The 24,991-nt window shown below is 39.0% G+C and overlaps 1 protein-coding gene across 1 annotated transcript in view; it reads left to right on the top strand.

Annotated features, from left to right (window-relative positions):
* The window catches only part of kcnk3a (potassium channel, subfamily K, member 3a), a 64,872-nt gene extending 41,093 nt beyond the window's left edge, over positions 1 to 23,779 (top strand). Inside the window, exon 2 of the mRNA XM_047387109.1 lies at positions 20,892 to 23,779. Within this exon, the coding sequence (XP_047243065.1) occupies positions 20,892 to 21,811 (920 nt within the window). The 3' untranslated portion in view covers positions 21,812 to 23,779. The remainder of the gene's footprint in view (positions 1 to 20,891) is intronic.
* Positions 23,780 to 24,991: the final 1,212 nt, after the last annotated feature.

The raw sequence follows: 24,991 nt of genomic DNA, 5'->3' as shown, positions 1-24,991 counted from the left end.
TGGACAGCAGCATGTTAAAGGAAAACTTCTTCTTTATTCCAAAGTCCTTTACAAAACGTAGCAAAAACGTAGCAGAGTCGAAATCCTTAACGTTTACAAAAACAAAGCAAGACGTAGCAAAATCACTGCAGGTGTACAAAGGTACTAAGCCCAAAAACTTACAAAAACCACTGTGCAGAAGCGAAGCACAAAGTCTAGACGTGGTAGGGAACGGGGTAGTAACAGAAGGAACCAGCGAGGAACTAAGCACACAGAACAACTAATATACACAGAGCACAGAGAGGAGAACAAAAGGCAGGTAATCAAAGAAACAGGGAACAGGTGTGACAAGGAGGCAGGAAGGCTGAAAGGACAGGTGAAACTAATACAAAGACTAAAGCAAGGAGAAGGAACTAATAAACAATACAATGAACCAAACTAAGCAGAACTATAGACAAAGATAAATAAAGCATAGAATCATGACTAAACATGAACTAGAGGAGACTGAGAAACTGGGGGAAAGACAACTTAAAAATCTAAGGACTTAGCAAAATAGAAACCATAATGAAAACCCGACTACAAAGTAAACAAACCTAAACCAATACTGATAGAACAAAACGAAGATAAAGCAGTGGAAACAAGGACTAGAATAAAAGTAAACCAAGATGTAAACAATAACTAAGCTAACCTAACATAATCAAATACAGAGATACTAAATGGGAAACTAGACAAGAGAATCCAGGGAGACAAAGGACCACAATAAAAATAATCAGTCAGTCAGTCATTTTCTACCGCTTATTCCATAGTGGGTCGCAGGGGAGCTGGTGCCTATCTCCAGCAGTCTATGGGCAAGAGGCAGGGTACACCCTGGACAGGTCACCAGTCCATCGCAGGGCAACACACAAACAACCATGCACACACTCATTCATACACCTAAGGGAAATTTAGAGTTACCAATTAACCTAACAGGCATGTCTTTGGACTGTGGGAGGAAGCCGGAGTACCCGGTGAGAACCCACGCATGCACGGGAAGAACATGCAAACTCCATGCAGAAAGACCCCAGGCCGGGAATCGAACCCAGGACCTTCTTGCTGCAAGGCAACAGTGCTACCAACTGCACCACCGTGCAGCCCCAATAAAAAAATAAAAAAACAATCCGAAAACCCAAAATAAATCCAATAGGGGGAAAAACACTAGAATCCATAATCTAAATGAAAACAAAAATCCAGGAGGCCGGTGGCGAAGGAGGCAAAGGTCCAGAAAGAACTGGCTACACACGAACCAACGACGAAGAAGCTGATAATCAGGAGGCCTGCAGCGAAACAGCCAGCGACGAAGGAGCTGACGGTCAGGAGGCCGGCAGCGAAGATGCAGGTGATCAGGAGGCCGGCGACGAGGCCAGAGGAACCCAAGAAGCGAGGTCTTCGGTGTCTTCAGGGTGGTTTCCGGGCTTTGTTAACAAGGCTGGTGGCAGATGGGAAAAAACTGTTCTTGTGGCGTGAGGTTTTGGTCCGGATGGACCGCAGCCTCCTGCCAGAGGGGAGAGTCTCAAAGAGTCTGTGACCGGGGTGGGAGGGATCAGCCAGAATCTTCCCTGTCCGCTTCAGGGTCCTGGAGGTGTACAGTTCCTGGAGCGACAGTAGACTGCAGCCAATCACCTTCTCAGCAGACCGAATGACATGCTGCAGCCTGCCCTTATCCTTGGCTGTAGCAGCGGCGTACCAGATGGTGATGGAGGAGGTGAGGATGGACTCAATGATGGCTGTGTAGAAGTGCACCATCATAGTCTTTGGCAGGTTGAATTTCTTCAGCTGCCACAGGAAGAACATCTTCTACTGGGCTTTCTTAATGAGGGAGCTGATGTTTGGCTCCCACTTGAGATCCTGGGAGATGATGGTTCCCAGGAAGCGGAAAGATTCCACAGTGTCAATTGTGGAGTCACAGAGGGTGATGGGGGCAGGTGGGGCTGGGTTCTGTCTGAAGTCCATAACCATCTCCAATGTCTTTAGAGCGTTGAGCTCAAGGTTGTTCTGGCTGCACCAGTCCAACAGATGGTCCACCTCCCATCTGTACGCGGATTCGTCACCATCAGAGATGAGTCCGATCAGGGTGGTGTCGTCCGCAAACTTCAGAAGACTGGTGACTGGAGGTGCAGCTGTTGGTGTACAGGGAGAAGAGCACAGGAGAAAGAACACAGCCTTGGGGGGAACCGGTGCTGATGGTCAGGGAGTCAGAGACGTGCTTCCCCAGCCTCACGCGCTGCTTCCTGTCAGACAGGAAGTCAGTGATCCACCTGCAGGTGGAGTCGGGCACACTCAGCTGGGAGAGCTTCTCCTGTAGCAGAGCTGGGACGATGGTGTTGAAGGCAGAGCTGAAATCCACAAACAGGATCCTGGCGTAGGTTCCTGTGGAGTCCAGGTGCCGGGGGATGAAGGGCTAGGTTGACTGCATCGTCTACAGACCTGTTGGCTCTGTAGGCAAACTGCAGGGGGTCCAGGAGGGGGTCGGTGATGTCTTTTAGGTGTGAGAGCACAAGGCGCTCAAAGGACTTCATCACCACAGAGGTCAGGGCGACGGGTCTGAAGTCATTAAGCCCTGTGGTCCTTGGCTTCTTGGGAACAGGGACGATGGTGGAGGACTTGAAGCAGGCTGGCACATGACATGTCTCCAGTGAGGTGTTAAAAATGTCTGTGTCTGGAAGGTCTGCGGCGTAACCAGGTAGACCCACGAAGCGAGACCCAAGAAGATTTGGTCCTGGCATCCGGCATGGACCCAGGCAGGAACCTTGAAGAGTTGGGCCTGGTGTCCGGCTTGGGCCTAGGCAAGAACCTTGCAGACTTGGGCCTGGCGTCCAGCTTGGACCCAGGCAGGAACCTTGAAGACTTGGACCTGGCGTCCGGTTCGGACCCAGGCTGAAACTCAGAAGACTTGGACCTGGCGTTCGGCTTGAACCCAGGCATAGTGTCGTCAGGCACATAGTCAGGCAAACAGTCAGGCGTGGAGTCTGGGAAAAGTCAGGCGTGGAGTCAGGCGTAAGGTCAGTCGTCACATAGCCAAGTGCCACATTGCCATGCTGCGGTTCGGGCACATATTCGGGCACATAGTCGGGCGCATAATTGGGCGCGTAGTTAGTCACATAGTCAGTCGTGCGAGGAACACAGGAAGTCAGGCGAGGAGCACAGTCACTGGGTCCTGGAGCCAAGATCTACAACAAAGTCCAAAAATGTTGTATCATGACAATATTAAGTCTTTTTGCATTAAGTAACAGTTTTAACTTGGCCAAAGAACTTTGAAAAATGTCAAAGGAGAACTATATCTTCATGTAAGCTTGGTGTTTTTGAATAAGACATAGTACATGTCCAGATCAAGCTTTTTCCTTTATGATACCTATCCAAACCTACCTATACCTATCATTGATGATTATTTGTCGATGCCAGGTCTTAATTCAATTCCAACTGTCTTCCTCATTGTAGCCAATGTTTTTGTGATGACAACTAGCTGAGTCCTGTTCATGACCATATTTGGAAACTTGATATCATCAGTGTAATGTTTTTTGCATTATCACATAAAATAACCTGTACCCACCCAATGTCAATTTAGCATCAGTTTAGCATGTAATTGACTGCTTGCTGTATGCTCTGTAATAAGAGTGATAGTTTTATCGCAACACTATTAGGTTCAGCTGACATACAACCATAAATGGTAAGCCCTACTGCTGATCTCCACCTACTCAGTAGGGAGACAATAGAGATCAGGAGTTGAGTACTGTCACCTTCCTTGATGGTGCAAAATGCTACGATTGGTATTTGATTGTAAAATTGCTTCAAAGTAGTTAAAAAAAAAGAACACTATTCTCCAAAAGAAAAAAATAAACTTGAGGATGAGTGTGAATGGAACCCAAATTTGACCATGTTCATTCATCTTTGTTCTTTTTGCTTTATTCTCAAACCATCCAACAGTGGCTATTTTGGTTGAACATACAAATACAAAGAAATTACAGTTTATCTTTGTGTTTCAGTTAACCTTTTCACATTTCCCCAAGTACCAATGAATACCACACAACTAAAAGCAGTTTAAAATGTTTATGTAGTTCAACAAATAATTTAAACTGTATCTGATGTGCTTGTGGTCGATTCTGTTTTGATCCATAATGGAGTGAGGAAAACCAGTGAAAAGCAGGCCTGAGTTGCAGAAGCCATGCCTGTGAAGGTAAAGATTAGATTAACTTTTATTATAACAAAAACAAAAAGATCCTCTGTAAGCATTCTAATCAAAACAAAATTAAACTGGGACAGACATAAAACAGGGCTAACAAGAAACCAACCACAGCAAAGGAGAATGATCTGACATAGAAGTAATTAACAGAGTAATTAATCATTACAATTATTAAATAGTGTAACTATAAGTTATGGAACAGTACTGAAATACCATCACTAACTTTCTAGTCACAAACATCTAAGGTTTTAAATTTGCTTTCCCAGAATGTTCTTGGACAGTTTGAGTTGAAGGTCAGTTTGCTTCTGTATGGAAACACTGAAACTGTCTAGACACAGCAAACGAAAACCAACAAATTTGTTTTGATTGAACCTAAATACACGTAGAACTACCTTATAATTTATTACTATTTAACTATTAGGACATAGGTAACACATTTAAAGTGAGGCTGCAAAAGGTTAGTAGCAAGTCCAATAACTTAACCTCTATGGAAAATCAAATATTGCTGATGATTGATATGGATAATAGACTTAAAGAAAACTGAGAAAGCTTAGCACAACATCAACATGCATTATATACTCACAAACAAATATCCCTGATGCTCCAGGAGACAGAATAGCTGCTTTTCATTGTATCTGCTGCTTTGCAAGTTCAACACAGTAACTGAGCTTCTAAGGCAACACCAGCAAGTCAAAATTGTTTCACAGCCACCAGTTTGAAGGAGTTTGAACTGGGTTTGAAATCTCTGTTAACAGTCATGGTCTGTAGTCTCTCGCAGAAAATACCATTAAATCAGACTTAAAAGTGTTGACTTTGTACATTTGAAATGTTCACTGATCCAAAAAGGCTTCAAAATATGAGAGGGAGACTCTGTATCAAGCCACTGGTTAGAAGTTTGTTAACTCATGTTTTTTGTCCCTTTATTTTTATGTGGCAAATTAAAGCCCCTTATTGCATCTACATTTTCTATCATTTAATTTTTTTTTACACTTCTTCACCTTTTCATTCTGTATGACTTTGACCTTTTCTAGTTTGACCTCTTATGTTTTTCTGAAACATTTTGAAGGTTTTTATCAAGCTGATGATCTTTTTTTAAGGCATTTGAACAGCAAATTTAGATTCCTGCAATATCAGCTGACAAGTAAATCACAGTGCCAAAATATTGACAGGAGAGTGAGTAACAAAACATGTCTCAGGTATGAATAGTTACAAAATAAGCCACCCTACATCACTAAACGTGACGAGAACAAAGATAAAACCCTAAATAAAAGCTAAGTTGAATCTTACATTTCAGGTTATTTATGAAATACTAACCCACAACCTGCTGTGAAACTGGTATAGCTTTCGATATTAAATTAAATTAAATCAGATCCGTTTCTGCACAATTTCCAGCTTTTCCAGCCGGGTTCAAATGTCACCATTTTGGTTTACCCATATTTGTTCATAGATTGGTTAGGAAATTCCTCCTGCTCTTACAGTTGTTACATTATGCAGAAGTCTAAATGAGACCAATTCAAATTCCTGGATCACATTACACAAACCCCCCCTCCCTACACACACACACGCACACACACACACACACGAATGGAGAACTTGAAACACATATGTGTCATTCGAGCTCCTCTCCTAAAAGCCTTGAGAAATTAAGTTTTACATGATCAAATGTGTTTCTATCTTTACAGATGGTTTCTGTTTTGACTTACAGTTATATCTTCTTGCCTCATATTTTTAAAATATTAATTTCCTGTTGCCCTGTTCTTTCTTTTCCTCCTTCTTTACCTTGTTCATTTGAACTATGTATCAGGTACTTAACTCACTTCATTTATTTAATTAGCTTACTCTCCCAGAGATCTCACACTCTGCTAGGAATGCCTTGCTTACTGACCTCATGGAAAACTGTGGCCTGCCAAGGTTTCCTCTCATATCCCCTAAAAAGGAACCTAACGTTGTGCGTTTGGAAGTGGTCCCTGATGGATTTTTTTCACACAAAAGTAAAACATTGACAGATATTTCGCAGCTCTCAGATACAACGTCTGGTTATTTCAATCTGAAAGCTTGTGACGCGGCAGAGTTTGGGTCTCAGCTGTGTGCCGGATGAGATGACATGCTCCCAGGCCCGATTTGGAGCCCACAAAGGAGTAACCGAGTTAAAGCAAACTCAGGCAGACGCTTTACCAATGTGTTGTCTCCTCTGGCGTTGCATCAGATTGCTTTTGATAAATACATGCTACATCACCCTTGCTCTCTCTTTCTTTCCTTTCTGTACAGATTTGTTGTTAGCTGCTGAAGCATGTAATGAAGAGCTGATTGGAGAATCTGCTCTAAGCCCTTTCAACCCGCCAAAAGCATCAGCTGAAGTAGAAAGTGACAGGTCGTTATAAGAATAAATAGGCAAATCTTTGGAATAATTTCCAGCCAAGATACATATGATCCAAACAAGGTAACTCACCACACAATATGTTGTGCCAAAATCTGTTACTAACAGAACTTCTATTAACCAGTATAAGCCAGGTAAATCAGTATTACAATCAAACCAGGAATCTGCTCTAATTTAATTAATTTTCTGTGCTGTTTTACAGATTTAGATGGCTATGATTCCCCAAATAATTTTGGTTTTGTAGTTACTCTTCATCAATTTTGGTTTGATGTTTTCTGTTGTCTCTGAACACTTGAGAGAAACCGGTTTTAAACTCTCCACGGGAAGAATAAATACAGGTATATCTCAGTAAATTGGCTCGTTTGTCAGATTAAAAGTACCTACTTTTAACTACTAAGCAGGTATTATACATACTTGTCCTTAAGCCCACAAATGATTTTTTATTAGGAAGATGTATTGCTATAATTGTAAATGTCCTGTTGTTTTCATTAGCTAGCCTTTAAAACATCAGCCTCTGTGTAATTAGGCTATTTAATGTATGGGTGATGGAGTTGATGACATAAATTAACTTTTTCATAATGTTCTAATTTATTAGGATGCACCTGTATATGGAAGTCCAACCAGTCTAAAGCAGAACCTTTTTATCTGTTCCAAAGGTCTCCTATTAGAAACATCTATGCAGGGCTTCTTTTTCAACCTGCAGGTTGCAGGTTTTAGCTTATCTATCTATCTCTACTCCTCTACAAGAACCCGTAATGACCATTTTTAACCTAGGAGTTTGAAAAGAGAGTGTAGCCATAAATCCTAGAAAACATGCACGGTTAAGTCTGACAAAAGGCTTAATTTGGGTCTGTAACCACACCGTGATCCTCCATTTGGGGACCTCTGCCACAGCTTGGAAAAATGTGAGCTATGTTCTAAGGGTTGGGGTTCGTTTACTGCCTCACCAGAGTTTAAGTATCCTGATGTTTTGCTCATGAGTATTAGTAGGGTAGAACGGGAGATGGATAGTTGTCCAGGTAAGTTCTTGATTTACGTTCCAATCCTCACCTTTGATCACGAGGTATAGATCATCACTGACAGAACAATATACTGGATAGAAGTGGCTGAAATGAGTGACTTAATAAATGACAAATAATTTTTGCATGCCCCTTTTAACAAGGACTTGTTACAAGCTAGAACAACATTTGCTGCTAAACATGATGAAAAATATTTGTCATTTCAAGTAATAATAAAACTGCAGTATCAACAAAACCTTCTAAACATTTGATATATCTCCACAGTTGTCTTCTCTGGCCCTATTTTAGCTTGATGATAAATTTTTCTGTGGGATTTAAAGTTGTTAAATCCTCATCAGCATGAACAGAAACGTTTGGTTAGCTCCAATCACCAGTGGAAAAGATATCAGTATTAAAAAAACAAAGCCAGTTCTGATGGTGAAGATTCTATATTTAGATCTCGGGTCGGCTCTTTTAGCCATAACAAAAGCACGGAAAGACACGGATGCACCAAAATGAATCTCTTTAATGAGCCAAAACAATACAATAAATAATGGTCAGTGTGTGTAATCAGTATATAAGTCGTACTAATGTAGTTGCATGTAGGTATGTGATGTGAATAATTGTCATGAAATGTTAGACAGTGATGAGGATGTTGAAATCAAATAAGTCGGTTGAGAGTGTGGCCTACGGACGCTGGCGTGGCCACAGCGGGGACCAGGTGGGGTGAGGCGGAAGCACGGCGCTTATTATAAGCAGGAGGCACTGGGCCCTGGCGGATCCTGTGGGTTGATACTTCAGGGTGCGCCTCGTAAAAGAATAACACAACATAAAAACATAGAAGATAAACAATATTAAGGACAGATCCCCGCATGTTTAAAGAGGAGGGGCTGTCACAACCAAACTAATTAGCATTTAGGGAACATGATAGCTTTGATTGAAATAATTACTTCCTTCAGGTTGCATGATGATTGTGGTCATGACTAAAACAAACAAATGTTGATAGGGATCATCCATCACTTTCTTTTTGGCCTTAATTTCTGCTCATTTTGGTTTTGAGCTGGTTCTGTTTATATTAGCTCAGAGGTTCTCTTCCCTGGAAAACCTTGGGTAAAAACACATGATCCAGTGTTTTGTGTCAGGGACCATTTGTGGTCATCTGATTGGGCTATTTTATTACAGTTACTGTAATAAAAAATTCATACAACACACTGGGCCCCAAAGCACTTTCTAAGATTAAGAATGGAGAATATATCACTACAGAACTGTTTTGTTTTGATTTGGCTGTATGATTTAGATCTGAAATATTCCCTGCTATTTAGAAATGTTCCTGATAGAATGCACTCTGACAAGGTCCCCAGGGTCTTTGGAAGAGAAATATGCCCACAGCATCACAGATCTAACGTTGTGCTAGACAGTGGGCATGTAATGCTTTTCCACATATTAATCTTTTGTTTAATATCTGAAGTTTGATCTCAGGCTCCTCTACCTAAAGCCCACTGCTCCAGTTCCAGAGGGGTTTAGCAAACTCCACATAATTATGTTTGCGATGATTGGACAGAAAAGGCGTTTACTGGCATCACTTCCAAACAACGGGCTGTTATGTACATAGGCTGTTAACCATATTTACCCTTTTTGGATATTTTTTCCCTTTGTGTTGATTTTTATTATTGAAATCACAATTGATACCATTTGACTATTTTGAGAAGAACAGGGAAATAAATTCTCTTCAAAGTAAAAACTGATTTTTAGAAACTGACAGCAATTATTTACACACATAGTTAAAAAATAATGGTTTGCAAAAATATTTACCTCCTTAAAAAATAATCCAATAGAGATCCAGCTACTTAATGTCAGCACAATTAGTGAAAAGAAGCTAATCTAAGTGCAGTTGAGATGTGTCGACTTATTGTGAAAAGCAACCATTTGTCTCCAGGAGATGAAGTTACTGGTTCATCAGCATTCCTGCTAAAACTGTAACATGAACAACACTCCAAGCAACTCAGAGAAAAGATAATTGAAAACGTATACCCCGAGAGACGGTTACAAAAAGATGTCCAACTTACCCAACACACCCCCTGATATCAGATAAGTCTATCATTATAAACTGGAAGAAGAATGGTGCTTGTCTAAATTTGCCAGGATCTGGCCATTTTCAACTGAATGAAAACTGAATGATCTGGGCAAGAAAAAGACTGATGATAACTACAACCACTCCCACAGAGTAGCCATAGGTGTCTTGTTGGCCTCTCTGTTCTTTTTTTCCAAATGCTTCGTATTCCCAATTCACTGAAATAATAGCCCACGGTAATAAAAATGAACAGCCATAAAATTTCACTTTAACCGCTTTATGTCAGTTTGTTTTCATTTTTCACTTTGTGTTTCTACTTTTTGTGCTCAGCCATTTTTAAATGCTGTCTTTTATATTGAAGAGCAGGAGGCTATTTTCCACTATGGTGCCTAAAAATTATTTATTACATTTTATTCTACTGTATTCTAAGCTTCAGTGACCCAAATAGAAACGACAACTGTTGCACAGGATCTTCACCAGTCCAAGATGTATAGGAGAGTGGCACAGAATATGCCACAGCTGAAAAATGCTCAGAATGCTCAAATATTGACATTACTTTGTGCAAATCTATTTCATTTTATAATAAATATTTTTTTGTTTTGTTTTACAAATTCTTGTCATCAAAGCCAACAATTAGTAGGCAATAAAATAAATCCAAAGGGTGTTGTTTATTGGGTCTGTGGATTTTGATCCCAAGGTGCTGCTTCTGCTGCAGTTCTCCAACAGTGAGGTTAGGAGATTTTTCATCTTTTCCTTATCATCCTCCTCACTATATGTGATGGAAATATAGACTTGGATCCTCATAAATCCTTGTTTGTCACAAGGATTGATGACAAACAAGGATTTGTTTGCCATCAAACAAATCCTTGTTTGTGACAAACAAACAAGGATTTTTCGCACGATTGGCTGTGCAAAAAAAAACTTTGATAACCACGGTCTTAACTGTGGAAAAAATAAGCATTTTTATATAATATGTATAGGTTTTTATGAAGTCAGTTGTTCTGACTTCAGAACAATTCAATTGTTCTGAAGTCAGAACAATTGAATTATTATTCTGACTTCATTATTATTAAATTATGAAACTTATAGACAACTTTAATAGAGCAATAATGTTCTCGCCATTTGTGACTTTGCTATCAACACGCATAGCCTTTGCTTTATTCCCATGTTTTCACATCTTTCCTTTGCTGAGGAGTAGCTAAAAGAAACAAGTGCCTTTGTCAAATTACATTTATTCGCAAGAGAAAAGGCCTTAATTTCCAAATTAAAAGTTCCTAAGCACTGTGATCATTTTAAACGTTTTCATATATTTTCATTATGAAAATGTTATTAATCCTTAACATTATTATTTTAATGTTAATAGAGCATTTGACTGTGGAACTGCTGATTAAAAACATACACGTTTCGGAAGTTGAGATTTTCCCTTTTTACTGAGTTATATTAAATTAAAAACACTCAATTGGTAATATTCAGGATCATGGATACTTTATTTCCATTAAAACCACAGCCAAGAATCCCCTGCTTTCACACACATGGATATTTCACAGCAGCTGCCAAACAGACCTTGGGGGTCAAAAGCCCAACTGTGTACTGTGGGGAGATGGGAGGACCAGAGCCGTGTTTGAGGGCTTCTATAAACAATCACAGGGTTGTCTAGAGTTTGAGGTGTCTGTGCATGAAAATTAATGAGGATCAGTGGCTCCAAGGAAAAGACTAGAATGAGACATAGTTCATGGGAAAACACTGTATCGCTGCCATCTTTTAACGTATCATCTTTGGGTGTCATTAGCAGATACGGGTGATGCTACAAACAAGTGGACAGGAGTTTTAGAATTCACAGGGTCTTGTTTATGATATTTTTGGCCAGGCACATCTGGAGATGAAAGTGAGCTGTGAGGGAGGCCTGCTGGGCAGAGTGGACTGCTGTGCGAAGACAAGACAGCCTGTACCAATAAGAGGACATGATCAGTGTTTACTCGCATGGTTAACCAGAACATTCCCCAATCTGCTCAGCATTTTAGGGAGGCTGTAAATGCTGATAACGGTGACTGGTTAGCCTCCTCAGGCCACCTGTATGTGGATAACAGGGCTGGCCATATAAGGCTGAATGTTGTGACTGTGTAGCACCTCTAAACACACTTCATGCTTGCAGAAAGAATGTGTTTACAGATCCTTGATATCAGTAGTCATATCCTTTTAGTAACGCTGTCATATTTCTAATTTTCAGTTTGTTTGTGCTAGAGGAGGTGTGACATGTACAGGTGCTTGGGCTTTTATTTTAGAATCACGAATCATTCACAAATGATGATGTTTCCCACAAACATAAATCATCTCTCTCATTCAGACACACAAAAAAAATAAGTTTAAAACAAGGGATCAACCTGCTCACAAACTTTAAACATACTGGTGGTTTTGTTAAAATTAAGTTTGCCATTGTAAACTCAGTAAACAGCAAAAGCTCCAGTCTCAAGATATGCAAAAAGACTTGCTGGTGCGCTTTCAGTTAAAAGTTATTCTACAAAGTATAGTCTCATTAATACTTATATTTAGTGAAAAACACAGCTTCCACTTTTTTTGCAAGAACCCTTTAAAACAATGATAATGTTCCTGAAACTCAGTGGTTTGGAGAGGGTTATAAGAGCATAAAAACATTTGCACAGTGCAAAGAAAAAAAAACAACTACATTTGTGTGAAGTCTTGCAGGACACACGCACGAGCACACTGGTGAGTATATTATGTTGCTTGACTCTGTCTACTCTCCAGGCTGAAGAGATGTCTGAGGACATTATCCATCAAGCCCAGTGTCACCAGGGCTCTCAGCAACACTGCCGTTTAGGAGACTGCATCCTGTTGTTCCTTGCACTCCTTCCATTATTTCACATGTATGTTTTATCTGAAATCTTCTTTTCTACCACTTCACTTTATCAAATTATTAGAACTGTAAAAAAATGAATATCCAAGATGAATGCATCCCTTACATGAAAACTTGTCCCCAAGGAGTCACACTCCTAGGCTTGTTTGGTGAGAACAAATTGTTCCTGGTAATCAATGGAAATTTAATTGAGTGACAGCAAGCCGAAGCCCTCAGAGCTACATTATGTTGCTCTTTGGTCTATTTTCAAAGACCGTTTTTTTTTTCCAAGTCTAATTAATCAGTGCAATAGAGACGTCAGATGCTGTGTGTTTTTGTTGGCAGTGCTGTGTTTTTTAGGCAGACGCCCATGGGAGCAAAGTTTATACAGTAAGCTGTCACATCTCTAAAAAAATGAAAAGTAAAAAAAACTAAACTGGATCAGTCATTGTAGGTTCACTGCCATAAATGAGTGAATTCAGATGATATCAGGCGTTTAATTTGCAAAATCTGACTGAGGGTTAATCACCACTGAATGCTGTGCACCCATTTTTGATTAAAAACTGCGAAATGAAAAGAGAGGGTAAAATGACTTACACGCTTGGTTTGAGGCCTTAAAAATAAATAGGAATCCTCTCAGGCTGCTTGTATTTTCAGATTGGCTCATGCTTAGTAAAATGATTAAATGATTAGTAGCAAAAGGAAACATTAGGTCATCTAACTCTGGTTCAGGCAGCAGCAAGGGGAAATTGAAACAAAGTGCAGTACACCTGTATTAAGCAGAAGCATTTGTTCCCTTTCAGTATTCAGCTGTTTTAATGTTTTTATTAGGTAATAGTTACAGAGATTAGACCCTCATCCTCAGTTTACTAGGAGTCACTGATTCTGGTCACAGCAATCCCAGAAAATTAGGAATTGAAGGCAATTTTAGAGGGATTTACTGTTGCCTTTCAAAAAGGGAGAATTGCTTATTTCACCTGAAGTCTCCTGTTTTTCCCCATGAAACACACTCACCAGCCCCATTATTAGGTACACCTGTTCAATTGCTTGGTACCACATAGAGCAAATCATCCAATTGCATGGTGACAATGCATTCTGGCATCTAGACGTAGTCAAGACAACGTTTTGGAGTTCAAAGAAAACATGAAAATGAAGAAGAAAAGGGATTTAAGTGTCTTTGAAAGTGGCATGGTTGCTATTGCCAGACAGTAATCAAATCTTGGGTTTACAGAGAATGCTTCGATGAGGAGAAAATACCCAATGAGCAGTGGTTGTGTGGGTGAAAATGGCTTCTTGATGTCAAAAGTCAAATGCAAGTAGACAGATTGGTCTAAGATTTTGGAAAAGCAATAGTAGCTTAAATAACCACTCATTACAAACAAGGTATGTGGATGCACAACATGCTTCAACTTTAAAGCAGATAGGCTGCTGCAGCAGAAGACCACTCTAGGTGCCAGTCCTGTCCTCTACGAACAGCAAACTGAGGCTCACAGAACAAGGCTCCCTAAAATCTGACAGTAACAGATGGGAAAAAAATTGCTTGGTCTGACGAGTCTTAAGTTTTAGCTGCAACGTTCAGATGGTAGGGCCAGAATTTGGTTTAAACAACATGAAAGCATGGATCCATCCTGCTTTGTATCAAAGGTTCAGATTGGTGGTGGAGGTATGATGATGTGGGAGATGATTTCTTGGCAAATTCTGGGATCCTCTGTCCCAATTGAGCCACAGCCTACCAGAGACTTGTTGCTGACCAATTGTGACCAAAGTGTACTCGACTACTAATGCTTACATTTAGCAGGATAATGCATAATGTCACAATGCTCAATGAATCTTAAACCAGATCCAACAGAGCATATTTAGGATGTGATGGAAAAGGAGATTTTCATTATGGATGTTCAGCGGAAAAATCTGTAGAAACTAGATGATGCGACCATGGTCATATAGACCAAAATCTCTGAGGATTGTTTCTGACATCTTGTTGAATCTATGCTAGGAACGAATAAAGCAAGTCTAACGCTAAAAAGGGATCCAACCCAGTACTAGCAAGCACATGTGCAATCATCAAAGTCTTGTAGTGACATGGTTATTTAGTAATTACGCATATTTAACATTAATATTTAATCTTTTAGCCAAAGCACAGGGAGTTCTCCAGGAGGTAATAGGACATTATATCTGAGGAGTGCATAGTACTTTCACCAGCAGAAGAGTCATAATCCATCTTGTGATAACATTCTCATAGCCTGAGGAAGAGGGATGACTTGCTTAATGGGCGCTACATTTTACAACAGTACGAAAATCCTAAAGTAAGACAACCCAGGATAATCTGAAAATATCAGCATATAGGACTTTTTTCTTCTCAAAACCAATTTTCCCAGGAGAACTAAATGTTTTAGTTCTTTCTTGTCATTTTATTTTAGTTTTTGCAGCAGGGTGCTGCATTTGTTGAGTGGTGCACTAATGGAGTGCCTAAAAAGTGAAGACAGTAATAAAAAAAACTTTGCAGAGAGTTAAATATATATTCATAAAAAAGAACTATTATTCACCCATCTGAGTTGTCACCTGAGGGAACAGACTGACTAGATATTAAAGATAATAATGCATTCCAGATAAGCGGTGTCTGCAGAAGAAGGCCAGACCAAAGGTGCATGACTGACATACAAAACCAAATTGGACTGTTTGAAGATGTATCTGAATCTGCTGATATGAATGCAATGTGTCAGAATGAACTAGATTGATTAAAACTGAATTTAGATTCTTGATTCTTGAGGGAACATTTGTTGTAATTTGGTTCTATATAAATAAACTCAATTAAACTAAATATACTGTAAAGTGAGCAGTAACAGAGATAATGTATGCATTTGAAAAATAGCAATGGTCAAAAGATACAGTTTTAGATAATTTATAGGAACTTAATTACTTAATTACACACACACACACACACACACACACACACACACATATATATATATATATATATATATATATATATAGGACATAGGATTTACATATAGAATATCTTGTTATAATCATTACCTAAACAAAAGCACTGGGCCCAACAATGCCACTCTTTTTGTATTGCATAATCCTCCACCTAAGGTTGTTTACAAATCATATGTCAAATTTCATACAGAAACATAGTTTTAGTTCAAAAAACATATTTTTACAAATATATAATCACTGAGCAAGAGTTATTGAGGCCTTCTGTTGTTTTTGTTTTGACTTCTTTATAAAGTATCTAATATGCAGTTCATACTATTTTCAGAAATATGTTTATTTTAAAGATAATACTTTGACATCTGCTAATGCTGTAATTTGCCTTAATATGTATAAAAACTTCTGACAAGAAACAAAATCACATTTAAAAAACATTTGAGTTACATCTTGAAACCTCACTTCAATAAAAAAAAACAAATATGCAGAAATTCACAATTCAACAAATGGGTTTGTTTGATAAGCCACATAACTCAGAGGAGTTAATAATCTGAAATAAAAAAAGTTCCAGGACTCAAGGGATGAACCGTTATTGGGACTAATCTCAACAGACATTTGAGCAAATAAACCCATGCTCATCCGGGAGGAGGGAATGCTGCAAGTCACTGACTGGATGCAATCTGTTGGGTTTCCTTAGATAGAAAAACGTTTTATCCAATTTGAATAAAAAGCTAACTCCGACTACACTGTTCAATGATTAGGATTAATTGGAATGTATGTACCTGACTGTTGTGAGTGCCTTGAGACAACATGTGTTGTGAATTGGCGCTATATAAATAAAACTGAATTGAATTGAATTGAATTATTTTAAACCAAATCATTAGGCACTTTACATCTAGCAGTCTCATGCAAAAATATTACTGGTTTCACTTACTTTAGCTCAACCTATGAAAAATGCAAAGGGCAGCACAGATAAATTAGGAAGTTTCCCACCAACAAGCTGATTCCTAAAAGTTATCAGCTGAAAATCAGGTTTAGCTTTAATAAATGTTTTTTGTTGTTTTGTTTCTGAAAGATATGACTTTCAAATTCTGTCCTGTGGTTTCTGTAGGATTAAAACAGCTGATTTAGTCTAAATGTTCTCTATCTAAAGACATCCTACACAATATGTTGTCCTGGTCAGGTACAAGGACTGTGGGAAAATAAATAAAAAAGCAGCCAAAGTCCAAAGAAAAACTTCTAAATACTTACAGAGATTCTATAGAGCAACTGACCAAGACCACTTTGAAAGATTACAGGAAAGTCTGGCTCCTATTTAGCATGAAGTCAGAGGCCGCTTCAAGACTTTTTCAAAGTACTGTAAAAAGAGCTTTCCTTTGAGGGTGGATTTTTTTAATTCATTCATTCATCTTCTATACCACTTATTCCATAGTTGGTCACAGGGGAGCTGGTGCCTATCTCCAGCAGTCCATGAGCGAGAGGCAGGGTACACCATGGACAGGTCGCCAATCCATTGCAGGCCAACATACAGGACTAACAACCTATGGAGTTAAATTTGTCTCAATATTATTCAATCAAACAAAAAACTAATCTCAATCAAAAAAATAATATTCAATCAAAAAAAACTAATCTCAATCAAAAAATATTAAGTTGTGATCAAAACTTTCAGAGTTTTATCTCACAAAGAGAAAAAAGTTATTTGCAAAACATAAACTTTTATTTGCGCAGGTCAAAAATCTTTGGTTACGAGTCTCGCTTTTTTGGTTTTGACGCTCTCTGTTTTTGGTTGAACTCAACGAATTTTGAGTTCTGGAAACATGAACATACTGGGCGGGGCCTAAAGACGAACGCTGTAAGACGTTTCCCTATTGGTTAGCGCTGACTAAAGCAGCAGAATCTGATCCCCCGCATCTCTGAACTTCTGTTCAAACTGCAGGGCTTGCAGCGTCGCTTCAGTGAGGAGACATCAACTGTACAGAAGAAAACTGTGGTCAAGTGAGCCGAAAGTCAGAAATACGCGGTGACGTCAGTCGACACCAGCTCTCTCTTAAAGATTAGCGTCACGCATACAAGGTGCATTACGGTAATGGAGCAGAAAGGATCCGATTCTGGCAACGGTTGAGAAAATAAAAGGAAAACAGAAAAGTAACCTACAGAACATTTATATTAATTACATTTTTACAACTTTCACATTCATGTTTTATGTAAAAGAATAAATATTTTATATTTTACTGTACAGTTTTGGAGAAATATCTTGTCAAAATACCTCAAAATGCTCAACCATTATATGCATTTGTCCCACTTTCAGGAATTTATTTCTCCAAAACCATGAGAGGTGACAACACAATCTCTTCAGATTATATTAGAGGGTCATCTATATTATAACCAGAATTAGTATTTCATAATTTCACTGTAGGTTTCTGGAGAAATACACAACTACCCCAAGTGTAGTATGTATAAAGCACCTTGTATGCGTGACGCTAATCTTTAAGAGAGAGCTGGTGTCGACTGGCGTGACCGCGTATTTCTGACTTTCGGCTCACTTGACCGCAGTTTTCTTCTGTAGAGTTGATGTCTCCTCACTGAAGCGACGCTGCAAGCTCTGCAGTTCGAGCAGAAGTTCAGAGATGCGGGGGATCAGAGTCTGCTGCTTTAGTCAGCGCTAACCAATAGGGAAACGTCTTACAGCGTTCGTCTTTAGGCCCCGCCCAGGATGTTCATGTTCCCAGAACTCAAAATTCATTGAGTTCAACCAAAAACAGAGAGCGTCAAAACCAAAAAAGCGAGACTCGTAACCAAAGATTTTTGACCTGCGCAAATAAAAGTTTATGTTTTGCAAATAACTTTTTTCTCTTTGTGAGAAAAAACTCTGAAAGTTTTGATCACAACTTAATATTTTTTGATTGAGATTAGTTTTTTTTGACTGAATATTATTTTTTTGATTGAGATTAGTTTTTTTTTGATTGAGATTAGTTTTTTGTTTGATTGAATAAAATTGAGACAAATTTAACTCCATAACAACCATGCACACACTCATTCACACCTAAGGGCAACGTAGAGAGTCCAATTAACCTAACAGTCATGTTTTTGGACTGTGAGAGGAAGCCAGAGTACCTGGTGAGAACCCACACACGCACGGGGAGAACATGCAAACTCTATGAGGAAAGACCCCCAGCCAGGAGTCGAACCCAGGAACTTCTTGCAGGAAGGCAACAGTGCTACCAACTGTGCCACCGTGCACACCACAGGATTTCTTTTTCTATTTTCACACAAAAATAACTGATCTTTGTTATGGGGGCTTCAAAATGGGATTGGATGTGTTGTTCCAAAATGTAGAACAATTATCACATCTTTTCCTGGAGCTCTCATTTTGCCTGAGCGAATGGGAAAAGTTTAAACAGATTTAGCATCAGAAAGAAAGATGGCAAAGCGAAATAGATTTGTGTTGCAATAAAACCAGAGCTTCAGGAATTAAATTAACCCTCTGGTAATTACATTTAGACTCCTAATCAACCTCTTTGACTTGTGTAACCTGTGGTTATCAGGGTTTTCATCTGTATTTCAGTTTAATCTGTGTTTCTCCACATGTCAGGAGGATGTCGAAGGGAGTTGCATGTAAAGATTTTGAATCCAACTATACAATCAGAGTTAGATTACAGAATATGTCTATTGCATGCATAACTGAGAGAGAAACGGGAAGAGAGCCTGAAGGTTTTGTTTAAGGATAAATAACACCTTGGGGCACTTTCACACCTGAGTTGTTTTAAACGGACCAGGGTTCATTTCCTCATCTGAACTCTGATGTGGACCAAACAAGTGAACTCTGGTCCGCCTAGAAAAGTTACTCTCAATCTGCTTAGAAATTAACCCTGGAGTGTTTTGCTTACAGTGGGAAAGCATACATACTTTCCAGCAAACCAAAGAAAGGTAGTGTTAATTTCATTGACTAAACTTATGACAAAAAAACTAAATCAAAATAAACACCTTTTGTTTATTAGGTTAAATTCTAACCTGGTTTTACTGAGTGGGATACACATGCTTGAATATTTCATCCTGTAATATTTAGCACCAACACAGTACATGTAAAAATAAAATTTCATATAGTCATTTATTGCTCAGGTCAAACAGTTTTGGAAATGTAGTGAAGATATTTTATACAATAAACATCTTATATGGAGCCATTGGTTTTGAAATTTTATTGAAAAAGCTAATTTAAATAAAATTGTATTAATAAAAAAAGATTAGATGTTCATTTATTTATTGTAAATTATAACTGTTAAGTGATTTGCTACATTTGGAAGGAAGAAGGCTTGCAAGCCTTAGAACTCCATCCCAACTGTGCAGTAGAGGTGTTGGTACATGCAGATGCACTTCACAAAAGATCATCATCTCAAGCAGCACCTCAACGCATCAGCTAGGAAGTAAAAGCTTCTTTCAAATAGATAACTACCCTTACATACCACCAAATTAGTCATAAAATGGCTTAATGACAACAAAGTTAAGGTTTCGGAATGGCTATCACAGATCCATGATCTCAGTCTCATAGAAAATGAAAATGTGGACAAAACCTAAAGACAAATGAGCAAGGCAGCTTCTGAACCTGACTCAGTTAGACCCATTCTGTTGGAAGGAATAGGCCAAAACTCCAGTTAGCTCTGTGAGAAGCTTGATACTCATTTGAAGTCATACAGTTTTTTACACTTAAAGAAACTAAAGAAAACATAATCTGTAAAAATATTCTCGCCCATTATTGTAGCATTTCGCAAACTGAAATAATTTTGGTAATCCTAAATAGTCTAAAACATAAATGGTTAATTCTGATTTAATGTCAGACAGTGAATAAAAATAGGGCTATGTGTCTTTCCATACAGTGTATGTAAATATCTGGTTTCATTATGGGCTGAATTAATAGGAAATCTTCCCCAAAATGTTGATGTGCAACCTTCTTAGAAACTGTCTTCTCTGACAACTTCTTGCTCCTGGGCTCTTTCACTGTTCAAAGTGTACCTTTGACTCTGTTATTTGTTTTATCATTCAAAGTAAAGCAAGATTCTCTTTTAGATGTTGACGACAGGTATTTACAACCTAGCCTTTGGTGTCCTGTCAATTTGATCTGGAACAATGTTGAGCTCTAATTAGGTGCAAATGCACTCATTAGTGAAGCCACTCTGCAGAGACCAATTGTCAATGAATTATTCAAGACCTTTCTCCAATACACGACATCAATCCTTGGCTCTTCCTGCATCCACACTCCTGTGCATTCTCATCTCCAATTGCATTCTGCCACTGTGAAATGAAGAGTGTTCGAATTTATTTGAAGAGCCACTCAGAGAATACAAATCATTTGTGTCTTTCAACCCCAGGTTTGCAGCATTCAGCCTTTTCTTGTTCGACCCTTGTCATCTGCAGAGTAGTTTTCATTAGTTTCACTCCAGTAACCCTTCTTCTTTCTCCCATTTTTCCTACAGGATATGGCCATGCAGCCCCAAGCACAGATGGAGGAAAGGTGTTCTGCATGCTCTATGCCCTCCTAGGCATCCCCCTCACTTTGGTCATGTTCCAGAGTGTTGGTGAGCGGATCAACACCTTTGTCAGATTCCTGCTCCACCGCCTAAAGAAGTGCCTTGGAATGAGGCGCACCGAAGTCTCCTTGGCCAACATGGTGACCATTGGTTTTATATCCTGCATGAGCACACTGTGTGTGGGAGCCATGGCCTTCTCCCACTTTGAAGAGTGGAGCTTCTTTCATGCGTACTACTACTGCTTCATCACACTCACTACCATTGGTTTTGGGGACTATGTGGCTTTGCAGAATAAGCATGCCCTGCAGACCAAGCCAGAGTATGTGGCCTTTAGCTTTATCTACATCCTGACAGGCCTGGCGGTGATTGGAGCCTTCCTCAACTTAGCAGTACTGAGATTTATGACAATGAACACTGAGGATGAGAAAAGGGACGCTGAGCAGAGGGCTCTTCTTGCCCATAACGGTCAGGTGGGTGGGCACATCAACTGCTCTGTAGACACAGTCTCCCCCTCCTCTACGCCGCCTGGGTGTGGTGGTGGAAGTGCAGTCGGAGGGAGCGGTGCAGGGGCCGCGAGCCGCGGCTTGCGTAACGTTTATGCCGAGGTTCTCCACTTCCAGTCCATGTGCTCCTGTCTTTGGTATAAGAGCAGAGAGAAGCTGCAGTACTCCATACCCATGATCATCCCACGTGACCTCTCCACATCAGACACCTACATGGAGCAGGGAGAGGCTTTTTCCAACCCTCTTCATTCTAACAGCTGCATGTGCAGCTTGCAGCATCCCTCAGGCATTAGCTCAGTGTCCACAGGTTTGCACAGCATCAACACTTACAGGAGACTGAATAAACGCAGGAGCTCTATCTAAACACCTGGAGAACTTTGTTTTACTGTCTATTTACGTGTATCACCATGGGAAACAATACAGCAAGAATTATAATGGACACCAAGGGAACAAAACTCCACTTTTAAAGAGATTTCACTCTACTAACCCGGGCTTTGTTTTGGAATAGAATAATCTGGTGGTTTGGACTCCAGACATGATTCTTCCATTGACAGATCATGAACCATTTAAAATTAAGATTCCCACTGAAGCTTCGGAGATGTACTGGTAATGGTTGTTTAAATAGCATTCATGGCATCCTTTGACACTCTTGGACCTCTGCAATATGTAAACTCTGAAATGAGTATTTTCTTTGTCAGAAGGTATGGATTTCCAAATCCTAATCTGAAAGAGATAGAAAGGAATGTGAGACATGTCTTAAGAGATTAATCTGATAAGCCCTTAAAACATTTTTTTTAAATAAAATAAATTTAATTTTCCCAGAAGAAAACGTTTTGGTCAGAAACTGACTTGAAGAGTGAAACTAAAATGTATGTACATATTTGGACACTTCACATAAAGTGTTCAAAAAACGTTTTTTTCTGTATTTATGTTTCCACAGTACAGGTTCAAGCCAAACTTCCCGATCTTAAGATTTGCTTCTCTTTTGTGAGGATAAATTACATTAAATTATGTATCTCACTAGTTTAGAATTGCTGCCATACACTGTCATTTTGCAAAAGTGTATTTATCTTTTTTGTAACAATTCTCACATTACAATCACAGACTTCAATGCATTTTATTGGGATAGTATGACAAAGACAAACAAAAAGTTGCTTGTAATTGTGAAGTTTGCATTGGTAACATTACCTTGCCTAAATATCTCCACAACCTTGTCCCTGAGCTCTGTGATATGATTCTTGGTCTTCATTATGCTGTTTGCTCAATGTTTTCTAACCAACATCTGAGCTATTCAGAGAACAGCTGCATTAATACAGAGAATAAATTATTAACAGGTGGGCAGTATTTGCTTATTAGGCAACTTAAAGATGGTTGATTGAACAAGATTTTATTTATTTTTGAATACAAATACCAACAAAACACTTTTCAGATACTTAAACAATCTTAAAATTAAAAATGTCCTTCCACTTTGCAATTCTGCAGCACTTTGGGTTATTTTACCTTATAAAATCCCAATAAGATACATTAAGTTTGGGGGTAATGACAAAATGAGGAAAATTGTATAAATGCATTTGCAAAGCACTGTTAGCATCTGACATAATGGTGTTGTTCACCACTAGGCCTCCTTTTGTCACTTTTCCATAGCTTTTTAAAATAACTATGAATTTATTTTTCATAGGTTGTCCCTGTGCAATCATCTGAATTATGTACATGTTGCTCATCATATGTTTTTGTGTAATTGGACTATAATCTGAGAGTTTAAATCAGAACATGTAAACTCACCTGTGTATTGTAGAAAGGCATATCTTATTCATTGCTGCAACTTGGAGAACTGTTGTTTGTGCTTTCAGACACTGGGACTCAATGCACATATTTTATTTTTTTTAATGAATCCCACCATTTTATGTTTCGTAAATGATAAGACCTAAATGATTATTACTTGTCAGAGAAGTGAGAAGCATTTGCGTTGATGCTCTGTTTATTGTGCACCTCACAAACAAACATCCTCAGATTTTGCACGTCTTGCACTTACAGAGGGGGCCGCTCTCCAGCCCTGTCAAACGCACTTGACTCAACTACATGAGGTCTTTTATGCAGTGTTGATTTTGTTCTTTGGAAGAATTGACCTTTGTCTTTATTGTATTTCTGTAATTTATCTTCACAGTGAGTCATTTTGGTTTTCAGTTTTTCTTTTCTACTGGAAAGTTCATGACTACAGTGAACCCTTTAGTGTTTTTCAGCAACTCACTACTACCTGATGAGAAGAGCTATGTGTGTTACATGTACATGTTTTTCTTTTCTTTGACCATAATAAAATATTATTTAATTTAACATGAAAAATCTATGTGAGTGTTGATTACTGTGGTACTTGTTTAAATGTATTGTTTTTGGTTTGTCTGAATTTTTCAGTGAGGTTAGTTGTGGTGGCTCTTCAGTCTGGTGCATAATTTGAACTTTCCAGGAAACAACACTGAAAACCAAAACAGGAGTGGCTATTCCATTATTAAATTGAAATTTTCTTTTTTTGGATGGAGATGCGAGAAGTGTAAAAATTATATTAAAAACAAAACTACTAGTCAACAGAAACTATAAAATGTCCAGGTTTCTCATAATCATATTGAAAACTGATATTTCATATTACCAACAGACCTGCTTTTGGTAAAATGTATTTGAAATGATATTCACCCTGGAAAGACTCACAAAGAGAAGGCAGGGATGCAATTAGAAAAGTTTATTAGTGAATGCTTATTTCTTTGGCGCTTGGACCCCAATGGAAGACGTGAATGCTGAGAATGACATGCGCTTGAATGAACATCTTAGGGTTAGATTTAGAGATGTCTTCCCCTCTGGGATCCGATCCTGGTGGTGGAGTGGAGGCCTGAGGAGATTTGGAAGGAGTTTGGAAGCCAAATGGTGGAGATGGGGTGGAGGAGGGTCAAAGTTCAGCTGCAGAACGGAGGATTCCATGGATGAAGATCTTTTAAAGCGGAGCCTTGAAGGATGATTGGCCGGGGAGAAATGCAGACTTGACGCTGATTGGTGGAGCAGAGTCGCATTGAGGAGTAATTAGACGAAGCTGGAGGTGATGGTGAGTCTTCCATGTTGAATTGTCGTTTAAACTCCATTTCTGAGATGATAATGGGCTACACAAAGCAGGCCTTCTCTTATGCAGATATGTCTGCTGTTTTTCTTACTGTAGAAATCCGGAATGCAAGAGGATTTTCAGTAAGAAACATTAGGAGATTTACCTCTGAAAACAGGTCATTTAAGAGAAATCTCCAATAAAGATTTAGAGCTAGGTTAAAGCTGTAATTGAGGTATGTAAACAAGTTTAACCACTGATAGGGCAAATGAAAAAGAAAATATTCTTGATCCAATGTTCTGCAGAAAAATTTGGACTGCTGGCATTTATGTGACTGCTAATACTTAAAGTTAAGCTCAAACAAACTGGCAGTGGCAACAGGACAATAAACCCTTAAACCTTGGCAGACTCTCTGTAATGTATAGCTTTTAATCTAAACAATGGGTGTCATAATATAGGAA

Source organism: Girardinichthys multiradiatus, chromosome 15 (genome assembly GCF_021462225.1).
Source record: "Girardinichthys multiradiatus isolate DD_20200921_A chromosome 15, DD_fGirMul_XY1, whole genome shotgun sequence".
Lineage (NCBI taxonomy): Eukaryota > Metazoa > Chordata > Actinopteri > Cyprinodontiformes > Goodeidae > Girardinichthys > Girardinichthys multiradiatus.
This window is presented reverse-complemented; position numbering and strand designations above follow the sequence as displayed.